General features: G+C 42.5%; 1 protein-coding gene across 6 annotated transcripts in view; it reads left to right on the top strand.

The window, feature by feature from the left end:
- NMNAT3 (nicotinamide nucleotide adenylyltransferase 3) overlaps window positions 1-16,142 on the top strand; it is a 114,446-nt gene extending 98,304 nt beyond the window's left edge. For 5 of the 6 annotated variants that reach the window (XM_054479746.1, XM_054479745.1, XM_063662227.1 and 2 more), the window contains 2 exons: window positions 2,632-2,714; window positions 14,941-16,142. In XM_054479746.1, the coding sequence (XP_054335721.1) occupies window positions 2,632-2,714; window positions 14,941-15,323 (466 nt within the window). In that variant the 3' untranslated portion in view covers window positions 15,324-16,142. The remainder of the gene's footprint in view (window positions 1-2,631; window positions 2,715-14,940) is intronic. The other variant, XM_054479747.1, reaches the window with a different exon arrangement.
- Window positions 16,143-20,088: the final 3,946 nt, after the last annotated feature.

Raw genomic sequence — 20,088 nt, 5'->3', positions numbered from 1 at the left:
CATCTTTTGCTCCATTTAGTGTCCTCTTGATAAAGTCCATAGTGAATCTGCATCATAGTGACATAGTTACAAACATCTCTATAATGTAAATTCACTGTGGAGCTTATTGAGGATTCCTTCTTTCCCTATAAGATTCTTTATTTTTATTCTAATTTTTTAAATCTAGGTCAACTTCCACGCCTTTAGGACACTTGAAAACATATTTCACTCACCTTTTCCTTGTGTTGTGGGCAAGGCCTTAGTCACATGCCACTTAATGTAATCCATCATCGTCATCATCATCATCACCCTTTCATGCCCCCTGTTTGCAGACATGATCTTGTGTCGTCCTCATTTTACAGATAAAGAAACTGAGGCTCAGAGGCTACGTTAATCACAGTCACATACAAATAAACAGGACGTGGAGCTCCCATCTGTGGAGCTCTGAAGCCATGCTTATGGCCATCTTCAAAACAGGGATCTGCAGGCTGGGAACATGATGTGTGGCTGGCTTTACACTTGCCACAGTTACCCTCCAAACTTTCCTGAAGACCAGTGGGGCTTCTGAGGATACCAAGAACATGCCCCCAGGGTCAGTCCACAGGCCCAAGGTACCACTCAGGCAGGCAGCAAGAAGCAGTAATGGCCATGCCCCATGGAGGCACAGTGGAAGTCCCTGGCAAATGCATGTTGTATTGAAAGTATTTCCACAACAAAGTTCAGAGATCCAGCTAATATTCAAAGTAGGGTCAATCTGAACTAGGACCTTCAAGGTAAGTAAAATGAGAATCACCACCACCTTTTACTGATCACCCTCTATGTGTGCCAAGCTCTTTCATGTATATCTAGTAAGCTCAGCAACTCCAAGAGGTAGGTGGGTTTAGCCTTATTTTATATATGAGGACATGGAGATTCAGAAAGGGTCGTAAAATACTTCAAGTCCTACAGTTAGAAAGTGGAGGTGAGACTCAATCTACTTCAGTCTGAAGTGAGAGCCCATACCAATCCAAGGGTGAATCCTCAGAAATAAAGTTTACCAAAATCAAAGCAGTAAAACAATAATGAAAACACTCAGTCCAGCCAGGCTCTAAGAAGACTCTGCTGAGTCTCTGAGATAATCTAGAAGGGCTTTGAACCAGGTTAAATGTATTCATTCATCCACTCCTTCCATCATTCCTGAATTCAGCAGACTTAAAGAGCATTTTCATGGGGGCTAGAAATATAAAGATGAATTCAGTGGGGTCCCTGTTCACAATCTGGTGGGAAGATAGACTAAGAGTAATGATAATAACAGCTAACACTTATTGGGCTCTTTCTGTGTATGGGCTGGTGCTAAGCGTTTCAATTAATCCTCACAACAGCTCTCTCTAGATAAGCAAACTAGAGAGACACCAAGACTCCAGAGCTACTAGTTAGAGCCAGAATTCCAACCCAGTCTAATCCTAGAACTTAACTCTGAGCCGCCTCCCAATTATAATCAGCAGCAGGCCACTTCCCCAGCATTTGGCAAGGTAGAAGCACTTTTTCATTCATGATCTTGTGATACTCAGTGTAGATAAGGCCAGCATTAACTTTCATGACCAGTTTACAGATAAGGTCCACGTGGCTCTAAGAGTATCAATGCTACAGGGTGTCAGGGTCATTCAAGCAAAAAAGCCTGAACTTAAACCCACCCACTCTGGCTGAAAAGCATATGCTTTTCCCACCAGGCACTACTGCCCCCTAAATACAGTTCTAGTAAATGCATAATACAAAAAGTGGAAGTTGGAAGATCAAATTGATACAAGAAGGGGTGTATAATGGTTGCCTGTGTTTGACAAAAGCATATATAAGTATCTCATGATTTGCAGAAGATAGATTGCTAAAGAAGGCAGGCATGCCAAATTTGTGAAAGTCTAATCATATTTGAAATGCCCAATGCACTTTGTGTGTATTAACCCCTTTAATCTTCATAACCACCCATCAGAGGCGGACACTGTCATAATTCCTCACTGGCAGATGCAGCACCATCCACATAGAGACTTGAAATCACCCACCCAGGGTCACACAGCCAGCTGGTGGAGGAGCTGAGATTCAACCCAGGCCATCTGGCTGCAAGCCCTGGCTCTTGGCCGTCACCCTATTGCCTTCTAAAGTACTAGTTCCTAATGAGAGCAGGCAGCTTTTCTGGGAGCTAGCTGTGGGCCATGCACTGTGCCAGTGCTTCATGTGCATGGCTCATTCACTTTCACAAGAGCCTAAAAGTAGGTGTTATTATCCCTGCTTCTCAAATGAAAATGTGTCTTGAATTCAAGTCTGTCTGATTCTAATAGCCCATGTCCTTAACCCCTACTCAGCAGTGACTCCTTTTTTTTTTTTTGAGAAATATTGAAGAAAATGTTAAAAGAATAGAAATGTACTAATTTCCCTGCCTTCACCCATGTCACATGGAAAGTAGTGGACTGTCTTCGACAGGACTCTCCATGAAGACCCACATGGCTTTCTGTCCCAGCACCTGGCAATGCCTGCCACAGAGTAGGCCCTCGACAGATATTTGTGGAATGAGTGAACTAAAGTAAATAAAAAGCAGGTTGAGACAAAATCTGAAAATCCCTGGGTGGCTTTGAGGGCTGGAGGACAGACATACCCTGAGCCCATATGTTTACAACGCAGGCATCATCACAGCGAACTGCTCAGATCTCCACCCCAGATGGAAGGCCCAGACCGTGGCAAGGCACTCTCCCTGACCCCTGCAGGTGGGTGCTGACCCTCTTGTCTGTAAGAGAATGAGATGTCAGGGATTCTGTGAGAACCGAAGGGGGTAGGGGTGGTCACAGCTGCAGAGGACTTGAGTCCAACCCTCTGGGCACAGATAAGGAGTTTAAGGCCTGCCTGGTTGGGATGTCACTTCTGAGGTTGAAGTTCAGATTAGACAATCTGCTACCACCCCCTGTAAATTGCTCTGCTAGTTTGGGATTTTTTGCCCCAAAGAAGTTTACCTGCCCTTGTGACTTGTTCTAATGACATGGATTATAGTCAGGGTCACACAGGGATAAACTGATGAGTGCTGCTGGGTTTCTTTTAAAAGCCTTAGCCTTTTTGAATGTAAAATATGCCATTATAAAACTTGAACAAAGAGACTAAGACTTTATTTATAGCAGAATTACTCAATGGTTCACTCAAAAGAGGAAACCTATTTTTAAGGGAATTTAAAGTTGGTTTGGATTATCCTCTTAATTTGTAAGCCTAGATGTGTAAGCCAGGAAGTGTTGTCATTTCCTGGTGTTTGATAAAAACTTATTGGCTGTGATTTCACAGTATGAGCTGCCCTGGTGTCAGGGGCAAAATGCATAACGCTCTCATGCAAATAAGCAGAAGCATCATGCAGTGGTGGGCATGCAGATTCCAGCAGGTCATCTGCAGAATTTCCTACGGCAGCATCTCCTGACTTTGGTTGGTGGAACACTGCTTCCAGAATAGAAGAGTTTAGGAATGCCAAGGTTTAGCACACCTAATGTGTTTCTCTACTGAAGGACTTTTTAGAGCCTTTACTATGTCCATGTGCATTGTGATTCTACAAGAAAGAGAAATACCTTCCAGTCATTCTTACCACTTTTTTAAGTATGGAACTCTTTGTTTAATATCTGTTAGTATTTTTCAGAACTAGTGCTTCCTAGAGCAAGATTGGGAAACATTCTTCTAAAAAGACTTGGAAATGCTACCAGACCCTAAAGGTGCCATGCAACAGTCCCCAAATGCTGGCCAAAGGATCCCTCACAGCAGTATCCCCTATGCGGCTTGTTAAAAGCACTAATTCCCAGGTGTCTTCCCAGACCTTCTGAGTGGGAGTAGAGCCCAGGAATCTGGATATTTAATAAGCACTCTGAGGATTTGCTTTACAGCCAGTCTGGGGGGCTGTGCATGAGAGTAAGAATCTAAGAAGGAGTTACAGTACCTCCTACATAATCAACTTATATAATGTTTATTGTATTCCTCTGGTCTTTCTGTCTGCCTGTTGTCTCCATTACCTGCATGGGCTCCTTCCCACCCACCCCCATAAGCACAGTGCCTAGTATTCATTATCAGCCTCTCCCTTCTTTCTGCATCATCTCTGGCTCAGCAGGCATTCTTAAAAGGATTCTACAGACACTTTTTGAGCACCTCACTGGAACAGACTCTGGGCTCAGGCTGAGAACAGAGACAGCCAGCCCCAGCCCCTACCTCAAGCTGGAGACAGGGTATGAATGGAGGTGAGTCCAGGCATGAATTAGGAAGGCTGCATGGAGGAGGGGGCACCTGCACTGAGACTTGCAGGATGACTGGATTATTGAGGTTGGAGACATTTCTGGGCCAAGGGGCAGGGTAAGGAAACACAAGGGCGGGAGACAGAGTAAGTGTGAGGCACTCCATGCCACTAGGGCAGACTGGAGCCTCCAGTGAGAGGCAGGGGCAGCCAGAGTGACTCAGAAGGGACAACACACTGAGGCTCCCATCCTTTCACACTTCACCTCTCTGCATATGCTTCCAGAATCCCTGTCTCAGCTTTTTGCCTGGCCTGCCCCTCCTTCCTCTTAATTCTTGGTTCCCCTATTGAAAACCTATCTGTCTGTGAGGCCCAGTTCAGAATTCATCTTCCCTGTGGAACCAGCCCCAGCTGCTCTCATTAATATGAGCTCTCTCCCTCTGCCAAAGCCCACTCCAGGTTCTTTCCAGAATCATTTTTCTAGGGGCTACCAACTTAATCTGCTTGGTCCTATATTGTTGAGGGCCTCTTTCTCTCTATTCAGACCCTAAATCCCACTCATCTGGTTCTATTCTAAAGTAACTATTTTAAAAAAAGGAAGTTTACATGAAATGAAAACGATGTTTTGAAGATGGCCAAATAGGAACAGCTCCGGTCTACAGCTCCCAGCGAGAGTGATGCAGAAGATGGCTGATTTCTGCATTTCCAACTGAGGTACCAGGTTCATCTCACTGGGGAGTGCCAGAGAGTAGGTGCAGGACAGTGGGTGCAGCGTACCATGCGCGAGCCAAAGCAGGGCGAGGGATGGCCTCACCCAGGAAGCACAAGGGATCAGGGAATTCCCTTTCCTAGTCAAAGAAAGGGGTGACAGACGGCACCTGGAAATTCGGGTGACTCCCACCCTAATACTGCGCTTTTCCAACGGGCTTAAAAAATGGCACACCAGGAGATTATGTCCCGCACCTGGCTCAAAGGGTCCTATGCCCACGGAGTCTCGCTCATTGCTAGCACAGCAGTCCGAGATCAAACTGCAAGGTGGCAGCGAGGCTGGGGGAGGGGCGCCTGCCATTGCCGAGTTAGTTGTTTGATTAGGTAAACAAAGCGTCCGGGAAGCTCCAACTGGGTGGAGCCCACCACAGCTCAAGGAGGCCTGCCTGCCTCTGTAGGCTCCACCTCTGGGGGCAGGGCACAGACAAACAAAAAGACAGCAGTAACCTCTGCAGACTTAAATGTCCCTCTCTGACAGCTTTGAAGAGAGTAGTGGTTCTCCCAGCATGCAGCTTGAGATCTGAGAACGGGCAGACTGCCTCCTCAAGTAGGTCCCTGACCCCCGAGTAGCCTAACTGGGAAGCACCCCCGAGTAGGGGTGGACTGACACCTCACAAGGCCCGGTACTCCTCTGAGACAAAACTTCCAGAGGAACGATCAGGCAGCAGCATCTGCAGTTCACCAATATCTGCTGTTCTGCAGCCACCGCTGCTGATACCCAGGCAAACAGGGTCTGGAGTGGACCTCTAGCAAACTCCAACAGACCTGAAGCTGAGGGTCCTGTCTGTTAGAAAGAAAACTAACAAACAGAAAGGACATCTACACCAAAAACCCATCTGTACGTCACCATCATCAAAGACCAAAGGTAGATAAAACCACAAAGATGGGAAAAAAACAGAGCAGAAAAACTGGAAACTCTAAAAATCAGAGCCCCTCTCCTCCTCCAAAGGAATGCAGCTCCTCACCAGCAATGGAACAAAGCTGGAAGGAGAATGACTTTGACGAGTTGAGAGAAGAAGGCTTCAGACGATCAAACTACTCCAAGGTACAGGAGGAAATTCAAACCAATGGCAAAGAAGTTAAAAGCTTTGAAAAAAAATTAGACAAATGGATAACTAGAATAACCAATGCAGAGAAGTCCTTAAAGGACCTGATGGAGCTGAAAACCAAGGCACGAGAGCTACCTGACGAATGCAGAAGCCTCAGTAGCCAATGCGATCAACTGGAAGAAAGGGTATCAGTGATGGAAGATGAAATGAATGAAATGAAGCAAGAAGAGAAGTTTAGAGAAAAAAGAATAAAAAGAAACAAACAAAGCCTCCAAGAAATATGGGACTATGTGAAAAGACCAAATCTACGTCTGATTGGTGTACCTGAAAGTGACAGGGAGAATGGAACCAAGTTGGAAAACACTCTGCAGGATATTATCCAGGAGAACTTCCCCAATCTAGCAAAGCAGGCCAACATTCAAATTCAGGAAATACAGAGAACGCCACAAAGATACTCCTCGAGAGGAGCAACTCCAACACACATAATTGTCAGATTCACCAAAGTTGAAATGAAGGAAAAAATGTTAAGGGCAGCCAGAGAGAAAGGTCGGGTTACCCACAAAGGGAAGCCCATCAGACTAACAGCTGATCTCTCAGCAGAAACTCTACAAGCCAGAAGAGAGTGGGGACCAATATTCAACATTCTTAAAGAAAAGAATTTTCAACCCAGAATCTCATATCCAGCCAAACTAAGCTTCATAAGTGAAGGAGAAATAAAATACTTTACAGACAAGCAAATGCTGAGAGATTTTGTCACCACCAGGCCTGCCCTAAAAGAGCTCCTGAAGGAAGCACTAAACATGGAAAGGAACAACCGGTACCAGCCACTGCAAAAACATGCCAAACTGTAAAGACCATCGAGGCTACGAAGAAACTGCATCAACTAACAAGCAAAATAACAAGCTAACATCATAATGACAGGATCAAATTCACACATAACAATATTAACCTTAAATGTAAATGGGCTAAATGCTCCAATTAAAAGACACAGACTGGCAAATTGGATAAAGAGTCAAGACCCATCAGTGTGCTGTATTCAGGAAACCCATCTCACGTGCAGAGACACACACAGGCTCAAAATAAAGGGATGGAGGAAGATCTACCAAGCAAATGGAAAACAAAAAAAGGCAGGGGTTGCAATCCTAGTCTCTGATAAAACAGACTTTAAACCAACAAAGATCAAAAGAGACAAAGAAGGCCATTACATCATGGTAAAGGGATCAATTCAACAAGAAGAGCTAACTATCCTAAATATATATACACCCAATACAGGAGCACCCAGATTCATAAAGCAAGTCCTTAGTGAACTACAAAGAGACTTAGACTCCCACACAATAATAATGGGAGACTTTAACACCCCACTGTCAACATCAGACAGATCAACGAGACAGAAAGTTAACAAGGATACCCGAGAATTGAACTCAGCTCTGCACCAAGCGGACCTAATAGACATCTACAGAACTCTCCACCCCAAATCAACAGAATATACATTCTTCTCAGCACCACACCACCCCTACTCCAAAATTGACCACATAGTTGGAAGTAAAGCACTCCTCAGCAAATGTAAAAGAATAGAAATTATAACAAACTGTCTCTCAGACCACAGTGCACTCAAACTAGAACTCAGGATTAAGAAACTCACTCAAAACCGCTCAACTACATGGAAACTGAACAACCTGCTCCTGAATGACTACTGGGTAAATAATGAAATGAAGGCAGAAATAAAGATGTTCTTTGAAACCAACAAGAACAAAGACACAACATACCAGAATCTCTAGGACACATTCAAAGCAGTGTGTAGAGGGAAATTTATAGCACTAAATGCCCACAAGAGAAAACAGGAAAGATCTAAAATTGACACCGTAACATCACAATTAAAAGAACTAGAAAAGCAAGAGCAAACACATTCAAAAGCTAGCAGAAGGCAAGAAATAACTAAGATCTGAGCAGAACTGAAGGAAATAGAGACACAAAAAACCCTTCAAAAAATTAATGAATCCAGGATCTGGTTTTTTGAAAAGATCAACAAAATTGATAGACCTCTAGCAAGACTAATAAAGAAGAAAAGAGAGAAGAATCAAATAGATGCAATAAAAAATGACAAAGGGGATATCACCACCGATCCCACAGAAATACAAACTACCATCAGAGAATACTATAAACACCTCTACGCAAATAAACTAGAAAATCCAGAAGAAATAGATAAATTCCTGGACACATACACCCTCCCAAGACTAAACCAGGAAGAAGTTGAATCTCTGAGTAGACCAATAACAGGCTCTGAAATTGAGGCAATAATCAATAGCTTACCAACCAAAAAAAGTCCAGGACCAGATGGATTCACAGCCGAATTCTACCAGAGGTACAAAGAGGAGCTGGTACCATTCCTTCTGAAACTATTCCAATCAATAGAAAAAGAGGGAATCTTCCCTAACTCATTTTATGAGGCCAGCATCATCCTGATACCAAAGCCTGGCAGAGACACAATCAAAAAAGAGAATTTTAGACCAATATCCTTGATGAACATTGATGCAAAAATCCTCAATAAAATACTGGCAAACTGAATCCAGCAGCACATCAAAAAGCTTATCCACCATAATCAAGTGGGCTTCATCCCTGGGATGCAAGGCTGGTTCAACATACGCAAATCAATAAATGTAATCCAACATATAAACAGAACCAAATCTCAATAGATGCAGAAAAGGCCTTTGACAAAATTCAACAACTTTCATGATAAAAACTCTCAATAAATGAGGTATTGATGGGACGTATCTCAAAATAATTAGAGCTATGTATGACAAACCCACAGCCAATATCATACTGAATGGGCAAAAACTGGAAGCATTCCCTTTGAAAACGGGCACAAGACAGGGATGCCCTCTCTCACCACTCCTATTCAACATAGTGTTGGAAGTTCTGGCCAGGGCAATCAGGCAGGAGAAGGAAATAAAGGGTATTCAATTAAGAAAAGAGGAAGTCAAATTGTCCCTGTTTGCAGATGACATGATTGTATATCTAGAAAACCCCATCATCTCAGCCCAAAATCTCCTCAAGCTGATAAGCAACTTCAGCAAAGTCTCAGGATACAAAATCAGTGTAGAAAAATCACAAGCATTCTTATACACCAATAACAGACAAACAGCCAAATCGTGAGTGAACTCCCATTCACAATTGCTTCAAAGAGAATAAAATACCTAGGAATCCAACTTACAAGGGATGTGAAGAACCTCTTCAAGGAGAACTACAAACCACTGCTCAATGAAATAAAAGAGGATACAAACAAATGGAAGAACATTCCATGCTCATGGGTAGGAAGAATCAATATCATGAAAATGGCCATATGGCCCAAGGTAATTTATAGATTCAATGCCATCCCCATCAAGCTACCAATGACTTTCTTCACAGAATTGGAAAAAACTACTTCAAAGTTCATATGGAACCAAAAAAGAGCCCGCATTGCCAAGTCAATCCTAAGCCAAAAGAACAAAGCTGGAGGCAACATGCTACCTGACTTCAAATTATACTACAAGGCTACAGTAACCAAAACACCATGGTACTGGTACCAAAACAGAGATATAGATCAATGGAACAGAACAGAGCCCTCAGAAATAATGCCGCATATCTAGAACTATTTGATCTTTGACAAACCTGACAAAAACAAGAAATGGGAAAGGATTCCCTATTTAATAAATGGTGCTGGGAAAACTAGCTAACCATATGTAGAAAGCTGAAACTGGATCCCTTCCTTACACCTTATACAAAAATTAATTCAAGATGGATTAAAGACTTAAATGTTAGACCTAAAACCATAAAAACCCTAGAAGAAAACCTAGGCAATATCATTCAGGACATAGGCATGGGCAAGGACTTCATATCTAAAACACCAAAAGCAATGGCAACAAAAGCCAAAATTGACAAATGGGATCTAATTAAACTAAAGAGCTTCTGCACAGCAAAAGAAACTACCATCAGAGTGAACAGGCAACCTACAGAATGGGAGAAAATTTTTGCAACCTACTCATCTGACAAAGGGCTAATATCCAGAATCTACAATGAACTCAAACAAATTTACAAGAAAAAAACAAACAACACCATCAACAAGTGGGCGAAGGATATGAACAGACACTTCTCAAAAGAAGACATTTATGCAGCCAAAAGACACATGAAAAAATGCTCATCATCACTGGCCATCAGAGAAATGCAAATAAAAACCACAATGAGATACCATCTCGCACCAGTTAGAATGGCGATCATTAAAAAGTCAGGAAACAACAGGTGCTGGAGAGGATGTGGAGAAATAGGAACACTTTCACACTGTTGGTGGGGCTGTAAACTAGTTCAACCATTGTGGAAGTCAATGTGGCAATTCCTCAGGGATCTAGAACTAGAAATACCATTTGACCCAGCCATCCCATTACTGGGTACATACCCAAAGGAATATAAATCATGCTGCTATAAAGACATATGCACCCCTATGTTTATAGCGGCACTATTCACAAAAGCAAAGGCTTGGAACCAACCTAAATGTCCAACAACAATAGACTGGATTAAGAAAATGTGGCACATATACACCATGAAATACTATGCAGCCATCAGAAATGATGAGTTCATGTCCTTTGTAGGGACATGGATGAAACTGGAAACCATCATTCTCAGCAAACTATCACAAGGACAAAAAACCAAACACTGCATGTTCTCACTCATAGGTGGGAATTGAACAATAAGAACACATGGACACAGGAAGGGGAACATCACATACCAGGGACTGTTGTGGGGTGGGGGGAGGGGGAAGGGATAGCATTAGGAGATATACCTAATGCTAAATGAGGAGTTAATGGGTGCAGCACACCAACATGGCACATGTATACATATGTAAAAAACCGGCACGTTGTACACATGTACCCTAAAACTTAAAGTACAATAATAATAAAATTTTTTAAAAAAACTGTTTTTCAGTTTACCAAAATATATCAGGGACTTTAAAAATCTTTGCACTCTTTGCTTGATAAATTCCCATTCTAGGAATCTGGCTAAGGAAATAATTAGAGATTGGGACAAAGATTTATGCAGAAAGATGTTTATCACAACAGTTTTTACAATGGCAGGAAGTAAAAGCAATCTCAATTTTTAAATATAAAGGAAAGTATACATAAATTATACTGTATACATAGGATAAAGAAACTACATAAAAGGTTTTGATGATGTGGAGAAACACTTATGAAGGAAGTGGAAAAAAATCAGGATAAAATACTGCATATAATCTTAAGTATATAAAAATATGACTATACTTCCCATCTGTTTGCGTGTCTAAATAGAAAAGACTAAGGAAATACACTAAAAACTGATGATGTTTTGTAGAAAGCAGAATTATTATTGTTGTTGTTATTTCTGCTTTAAATACTTACATATTTTCATTACGTTCCATAATGAACACAGTTTGATGTTTGTAATTGGGGTAAAACGTAGAGCAATTAAAAACAGGAAGGTGGAATTTTTCTCAGCGTAAGTTTGGCTTTTGATGAGATGGCATGTGTGTTACTAGTGACATATTTCTAAAGGATCATTTTGTGTGCTGCGTATTTTATTGGTGTGCTGTTATACTCTGGGGTTGCAAATTACATGATGAGCTCAGCAATTTCTGGCTGCCAGAGCCTTGCTTTGCCCATCACTTCTGTGATTTGCAGGCCTCCGTGGGCTCACCCAGAGTCATATGGATTCCTACATTCTGGGCTGCTTGGGTGTGACACTTTGGGATGGATGATGCCTTTAGTTCTTTAACAGCTGACTCTGTCTGTCTTTTGTGAAGGTGGCGCTCGCCCATGGCTGATGGAACCGAGCACAGCTCAGCCACATTCAGAGGATTCCCTCTCCCAACAGAGCAGGCCCTTTATCTGTTTCCGTTTAATACTGAATGTTCCAAGGTGGCCTTGTATGGTAAATTTAGGTGCTGCCTGTCAGATGCTTCATCTCTCGTGTCCTGTTTAGACCCAGAAGTCCCACATTTCTGAATGTGTCTGTGAGGTACTGTGACAGACATCACTGTTGGTGGCAGTGTTCACATGCTGCGCCAGACAGGAAATTTACATTGCATTCTCTCCATCACTCAATTCCCATAACTTCCAAAGAAAGCTTTACTATCCCCATTTTATGGCTGAAGAAACAGGCCCATAGGCTAAGTAATTTTCCTGAGGGTACCAGCAGATTTAAAGTTGAACCCAGAGCTGACTGACCTCAAGATTGGTGTTCTTTGATCTCACAGACTTAGGACAACCAAACTTTCAAAGATCCTAGTGGCACTTCCCTCACAGTCTATGTAAATTTCAGCTTTATCTGCCTTTCAAAGCCCTTAGCTACTCAAAGGTAGAGCACACTGCCCCCAAAATGCCCATGGATATCCCGTTTGTTTATGTATCTGTATCACTGTTAGAAGAAATCATATTGATTTCTTTATACTACACCCTGGAGTTACATACTTAGGAGTTGGATAGAGTCACTCAGTCTAAAAATTTTGTAACAGTGTTGTAAATGGATTTGGAAGAGATGTGTGAATGTGTTTGTGAGCCCTAAAGACAGGACTGCCAGGAATTAGAGGTCTGAGGCCCATGTTGCCCGAGAAGTGATCTATCACATGGTATTGTCGTCATGGAATAACAGGCACCACCAGCCTCACAGACATGCCTTTGATTTGGGGGGCAGGGGAGGTGTGGGCACTTGTTCCTTCTAGGCAAGGCTCAAAGTGAATAGTATTCCTTACTGTCATTGTTAATGAATCAAACAGTACCCAGTATTGAAACTGACATGCAGAAATTGTCCCCACAGAAAAATCTATTGTAAAAAGAAGGTGGTATCTTCTCTGTTCTCTGACCTGTAGGAAGAGAGAGGGTGTGTCCCAGGTCCCAGCAGATCCTGGAATGAAATGCACATCATAGTACCTCCCCCATAGGAAGACCACATAAAACTACCTAATTGTTTGAAAGACCAAACACTGTTCTCCTTTATACTACACTGGTTGGATAGATAAGAAATTGGAGTAAAACTTCACAGATGCAGAACCGTTCAAATATACATATATGTTGTGAGCAATGGGACCAGCCCAAATTACTGAAAAGTGTGAGTTACTGAATAATTGTTAAATACAGTTTTATTGGTTTAAAAAGGCCAGACACTGGGAGATAATTCATAAATGTTGAGTGGGTGTTTCTATGAATACAGTGGTAGATAAATGAGTAAATGGATAAGTGAATGAATGAATAAATGAAGGGTAATATCCTCATTTTAAAGTTGAGATCACATGAGGTATTGAACGGCAGAACCAGAATTTGGGTGTAAGGTGTCTGGCTCTAGAGTCTTAGTTTGTAACCACTAAGAGTTCATACATGCATGAATGAAGGAATGTTTGAATATCATTTACTAGACCAGTATTATGCCGCTAGAGCATTTGAAAAGTGTGTTTCTGTGATTGCATATGTTGCTTTAAATGAGTCTAGAGCTCATCATCTCATGGTTGGGGAAACTGATACCCAGAGAAAGAAAGGTCTTGGCTCTGGCCGCACAGCAGCCTGTGCCCAATTGAGGCCAGGACTCAGACTTCTCCATGACACCTCCAGTCTCTCACTTTCCATTCCACAGTTGCTCCAGTGCTTTTGTGTGAACTCATCTCTCTGGTCCACATTTGGATTCCTTCAAAGGTTCCACCTTAGAGGATCCTAAACTGACCATTTACACCAAGTTTTTCTCTAGTATGGTAGCCCTGGAGCCTCTCCTTACTGAGACTTTGTGGTGACTAACAGGTGCCAGTACTCTGGGACTCCAGTCTTTGCCATTTACTGAAGCTGGGATCAGCTTCTGGAAGAATCGGAGACCCTGCAGCTTGTTTCTAGCATAGACTTGGATTTCCTTTGCTGATTAGCTCACCAAGAGGGACACGGATAGTGCCAGGAAAATCAGTCTGGGACTGTAGGAAGGAGTCTGCATTATTCTCCAGTATAATGCAAGTACAGATTCCCACCAGCAGGCAGCAGCAGAACCCAGCAGTTACAAATGCCACACCTGGAGGATGGCTGCCTGGGTTTGACACCTGACTTCTCTGCCTAGCTGAGTGACCTCAGGCAAGTCACTTATCGCTCTCTGCCTCAGTTGCCCCCTCCATAAAATGGGCACAACAATACTCACCTCATAAATTGTTCTGGGGTGCATATGGTATTATACACATAAAGAGCTTAGTAGTAGTGCCCATAGTAATCTCCCAATAAATGTTATGTATTATTTCATTATCACAATTAGCATTCTGTTAGAACACATTCCAAAGGATTATCCACATTAAGCATTGTTCTAGAGCTTTGTTTTATTGGAAACTGCAATGAAAAGGCCACCAGCTGGAGTCTTAGAGACCTTTTGTTTATCCAAAGAGCCTTTATAATTAATCTTTATAGTGAGATTTTTACATAAAAGTGCCAGGTACTAGTTCCTAGTAACACAAGGGCTGAAATGGATTTCAAATAGGGCAGTGACTTGTCCAAGGCCCACGGCTTGTTGGTCTCAGAGCTTTCAGAACCTTACCTTCCATCAGAAGACACAGTACTGGGTACAACACAACCACCTTTAGAGCACTCTGCCTTAGTCCAAAGCAACCACAGACAGACTTCTGTTAGAACACTGAAAAAAAAGTATTCTTATTCCTTGGCACTTTTCCAATATTAAACAAAAGGTGTATTGATTAAATCATTACTTACAACTGTATTCCCTGAAATGGCTGCAGATTCATTTACATGCTTTTTCTTTTCAAGTCATGAACATGGAGACACTGAGTTCTCGATACGTTCCAAGAAAAGCATTTTGTGAGACTTTCCAACAGAATATGATGTTGTCTTTCCTGGCAGTGACCCTTCTGTAACTTTACTGGGTCCATCCTTGTTTTTGCAGCTGTGCCTGAGCTGAAGCTTCTCTGCGGGGCAGACGTCTTGAAGACCTTCCAGACCCCCAACCTCTGGAAGGATGCACACATCCAGGAAATAGCGGAGAAGTTTGGCTTGGTGTGCGTGGGCCGGGCAGGTCACGACCCAAAAGGTTACATCGCAGAATCTCCCATCCTACGGATGCACCAGCACAACATTCACCTGGCCAAGGAGCCTGTGCAGAATGAGATCAGTGCCACGTACATCAGGCGAGCCTTGGGCCAAGGGCAGAGCGTAAAGTACCTGATCCCCGATGCTGTCATCACCTACATCAAGGAGCATGGCCTCTACACCAAGGACAGTGCCTGGAAAGGCAAAAGCACCCAGAGCGCTGAGGGCAAGACAAGCTAGGGAGGGGGGACTCAGCACCCACACCTCCTCCAACAAGCTCCTGCTGGGGAGAGGGCTGTTAAGGTTTCTGTTTTACTTTGGTTTTTGCTTCTCCATTTTTCATTTGCTTTATTTCTACAGTGATTCTACTTCTGAGGAGTCTTCTGTCCCAGGAAGAGATACCTTCTTTGTGGGAGAGGAAAGGTCTAAATCACAAGGATAGACATTTATCAAAGAAGTTAAAATGGTGTGGCAGGTCATTAGGATTAGGCAGAATCTCTCAGAGCTGCTGGACAAGGAGGCCTACTTATTTTGTGTGGATGGTAATTATGGCGTGCACACTGAATGCAGTTCTGAGCATGGCAGGGGCCCCTGAGGGTCAGATCAGAATTGCCCACAATGCGTTTTTTAACTAGGACCAGGTGCAGCATGCTAGTCTTGATTGGAAAGATTTGACAGGATGCTAATTACTGAACAGTGGGTTTTGTCAATGCCCTTGTTTCAGAATATGAACTGAGGAGTCAAACAGTTGGAAACAGCACATTGCTGATTTACACTGGATCTTGCCTTACAAACAATTGTCTGCCTGCCTAACCAGCCTTTCATAAAATGTAAACAAAACTCTTCCTATGTAGTGATCCTCAAGCAATATTTTTGATACAGCAAGTGTCAAACTTGCTATAGTATAAAAGCCGGGGCTCCTGATTTCCAGGTTTCTAAAAAGGAACTGAGGTAAAACAGATGCCTGACTGTTTTAAAGGATCTTTTTTAATGTTTTATGACTGCCTGTCTGTTTGAATACTGGCAAAGGGATAAATAATAAATTGACATCAAAAAGTACTAATGAAAAATTTCTCTTTTTTCTTCCTTTGTTATATTATTAATGCCTGATGTACCAGCTGTTGCTCTTCTTTTTAGCTACTTCATGAAATTTGCTACTGTTCCAATTGAACTGGCATGCATTTAAAAGTTTGTGTTTCCAGGTAGTAGGAATGGAGGAAGCAATTGCTTTTCGGTGCCACACAAATGACCTTCTAAAAGAAAGCACTGGGCCGATAGCTCTTTTCAGGTAGGTCTCTGAAATATTAGAACAGGGGCCTCATGTGCATGTAGGATTTGTCATTCCGTTACCAAATTAGGGAAAGGTTTTGATTGGCCTAATTATTTTCGGGTTTACTCATTATACTTGCTGACCACATGACTGAATGCATTCAGAATTTACGTCTCCGTGGTTTTACTCTGGTTCATCCTTGCTACAGGTTTAGTCATACAGAAAAACAAAGGGCCCCTTAGGAAGAATCTATTTTCTCCCCCTGCAAAACATCTCAGTGTTTGCATATGTGTCATGAAGTGAAGTAGGAAATCAAGATTTTCTGGATCCAGCAAGGTCAGGGTGGGAAGCAGATTTTGATCCCTGCAACCACTGAAGCTGCCAGCCATTCCTCACCCTAAATGAACTCTGCACTCCAAGAGGTCCCTAAGGACCCTGAGAATCCAGGGGGATAGGAATCAGACAGCCTTGTCCAAAAGCTGCCACAGCAAGCTGTGTGACTTTGACTAACTCCCTTCTCCCACTGTGAGCCTCCATTTCCCTGCCTCTAAAATGGGAGGTTTAATCAGACACCTCTAAATTATCTTCTAGTTCTGGTTTTCTAAGACTCTGAGTGCCTCTGACTTCAGCCTACCCAGCCTTCTTTGGATCCAGTGCACGTCTAGCCAGACTGGAAGCTCCCCAGGGGCAGAGAATCTTTGTTTCCAGGGTCCCAGAAAGGGCCCTAATTATATGGATCTCTAATTTCAAATCAATAATTTTTATTCTTATTTCTGGAAAAGGGCCTTCAAAATTATACAAGGTTTTGACTCTACAAAATGGATTTGCCATTTGCCCTGATGACAGTGTAGACAGAAGGGAAGTGACAATGTATTTGAGACCTGAAGGGTGAGTTCACAAGATCTGGGGATGGGTGGAGGCAGCTGGCTTTCAGGAAGAGGGAACATCACAGGCAAAGGCCTTGAGGCAGAAGAGGCCAAAATGTGCAGCATGCTGAGCTGGATTCATCATCACTTCCTGGAGAAGGGGTACCTTATTGCATCATGCACCTGACAGCAGGTGTCTGAAGCCCCCGTGCCCCTGTCCAGCCTTCCCATAGGCTCAGGGCACCAAGTCCAGCCAGTTTGGAGGTGATGTCATCATCTCCCTGATCCATGTGTGCATCATGCAGCCCCTACCAGGCAAAACATCCATTTCTGAGCATTTATGTTGTCTCTTTCTAAAATAAAACAACAAAACCTACTTCATTAAATACATATACAAATAAAACATTATATATCTTAATTTCTGTACTCTCACTTTATCTCATTGATTCACGTAGCCTCCTTTTTTTAGCATCAGAGGAGAAATATGTATGACTGCTGTGCTCCTGATTTATTGTGTTGACACTGACCTGCATACCTGATTCCACATTCCTTTCCATTCCCTCGGGGCTTTTCTGCATCTACTTTGCCAGGGTGTTTTGTTTATTTTGCAAGAGCAGAAAAACAGTGGTTTGGGCTCCTGAGTAAATAGAATTTCCAGCCTTAAATAAAGGTTCTCCTGTGATAGCATGTAGTGCCCAAATGAGAGGAGCTCTGTATCCTAGCCTGAGGAAAGGATTTTTCATTTATAATACTGTCTGTGTCACTTGGGACGGAATGATGTGAAATCCCATGTTAAACCAACAGCGCTCCAGATTTGCAAGGTACATTTGGTAATTGGGTTAATACATGAATATGAATTTCCTTATCCCCATCCTCACACTTTCTAGGCTAACAGTATTTCTGCCTTCCCTTTCTACAAGGATCTTCATGCATAGATTGTGTCCAATTTCAGTCATGAAGTTATTTTCCTGGATCAAAAATTGGCATTATAGATATACATGTGTGACTAATAAACAATCTGTAATAATGCATCTAGGCACACGCCTCAGAATATTTTAGTATTGTTAAAATAACCTCATAAAGGATTGTTCATGGCACCACAGACTGTGAGGACTATAGGGAACCTTCAAATTCATCTTGTCCCACATTTCCAAATTATCAAATATGTAAATCCCACAAATGAATGGAGTTTCACTACTAGAAAGAATAATAATAATATGTTCTGTGGATGAGTTTGGGGAGGCCTCCTTTCTGTTCCCCTGTTGAAAATCTATAATGTGTGGAGTGCATACCCTCTCAGTCCTACCTTCTATACACCCCCTGTATGGAGCTGCTTTTCTCCATCCCTTCTGTTGCTTCCCCATCCAAACTGCCATCATCTCTCACTTGGATCACCCAACAGCCTCCTAACAGGATGCCCCAATCCAGTCCTGACCCCTCCAGTCCATTCTCCACATAGCAGGTAGGGCAGCTGTATGTGTGTGCAAATCTGGTCATATTACTTCCCTTCCCAAACTCCTTCTGAGGGACATTAAGAAAATGGAAAGATAAGCCACAGACTGGGGAAAAAATTGCAAAATGTATATCTAATAAACAATTTAAATTCAGGATATCTAAAGAACTCTGATGACAAAAATGAGAAGACTAACAATTTAAAAATGACCAAAAGATTTGACTAGACATGTGCAGGAGACGGGAACACAGCAGGCCTGATGTTGCTCTGTAGAAGGGTCTGCCTGTGGAGCTGGCCTTTGCCTGGCATCTGAGAACCTGGCTTTTGGAATGTTACCTATGTTTCCAGCTGATAAGGCTGTTTTGTCTTCCCAGGGCACTGAATCCTACAGTACCAGCTTGCCTAAACTGTTTGTACAAACAGTATGATTTATGGTGCACACCTGCTTTTCTTCTAGGAGTTTGGAATTTCAGTAATCACCATTGGTCGTGTAGCAGAAGAGTGCCTACATCACTAGCCCACAAAAAACTCTGGATGTTGAGTCTCAAGCAAGGCCCCCAGGCAGAAACAGCATTCACTGTTGCTGCATTTCACTGCTGGGGAGAGAAGCATGTTCAGTGCAAACCCCACCCCAGAAGACAGAACTTTAAAAGCCTGCACCTGAACACCTCCAGACTCTACCTTATGTGCCTTTCCTCCTGTTGTGTGGTGTTTCACTATGGTAACCATTGCGTGGATGCAACTGCCTCTGAGGTCTGTGAGTCCTTCAAGCAAGTCCCCAAACAAGATGTTTCACCAAAGAACACACATAGATGAATATAATAAGCACATGAAAAGGTGCTCAACACCATTAGTCATTAGAGAAATACAAACCAGAACCACAATGAGATACCATTTTATGCCCACTAAAATAGTTCAAATCAATCTAGCAATCCACTCTTAGATGTCTATTAAGAGGAGATAAAAACATATGTCCACTCAGACTTATAGGCAAACATCTGTAGCAGCATAATTCACTATAGTAAACATAGGAAGCAATTCAGGTGTCCCTCAACTGACAAATATATAAACAAATGTATTATATCCATGCAATGGGATGCTGTTCAGCAATTTTACAAAGGACTAGTGATGCCTACAACAACATGGATGAACCTCAAAATGAGCTAAGTGAAAGAAACCAGACACAGAAGATACATATTAAATGATTCCATTCACATGAAATTTCTAGAAAAGGCAAAACTACAGAAGCAAAAGCAGGTCAGTGCCTGGGAATGGGATTGACAGCAAGTGGGCACAAGGAAATTTTGGGGGTGATAAAAATGTTCTAAAACTAGATTGTGATGATAGTTGCTCAACTGTGTACATTTACTAAGGCTCATCAAACTGTGCACATAAAATGGGTAGATATTGTGTTAT

This window comes from Pongo pygmaeus, chromosome 2, assembly GCF_028885625.2.
Source record: "Pongo pygmaeus isolate AG05252 chromosome 2, NHGRI_mPonPyg2-v2.0_pri, whole genome shotgun sequence".
Taxonomy (NCBI): Eukaryota; Metazoa; Chordata; class Mammalia; order Primates; family Hominidae; genus Pongo; species Pongo pygmaeus.
Note: the sequence above shows the minus strand (reverse complement) of the source record. Positions and strands in the feature narration are given on the sequence as shown.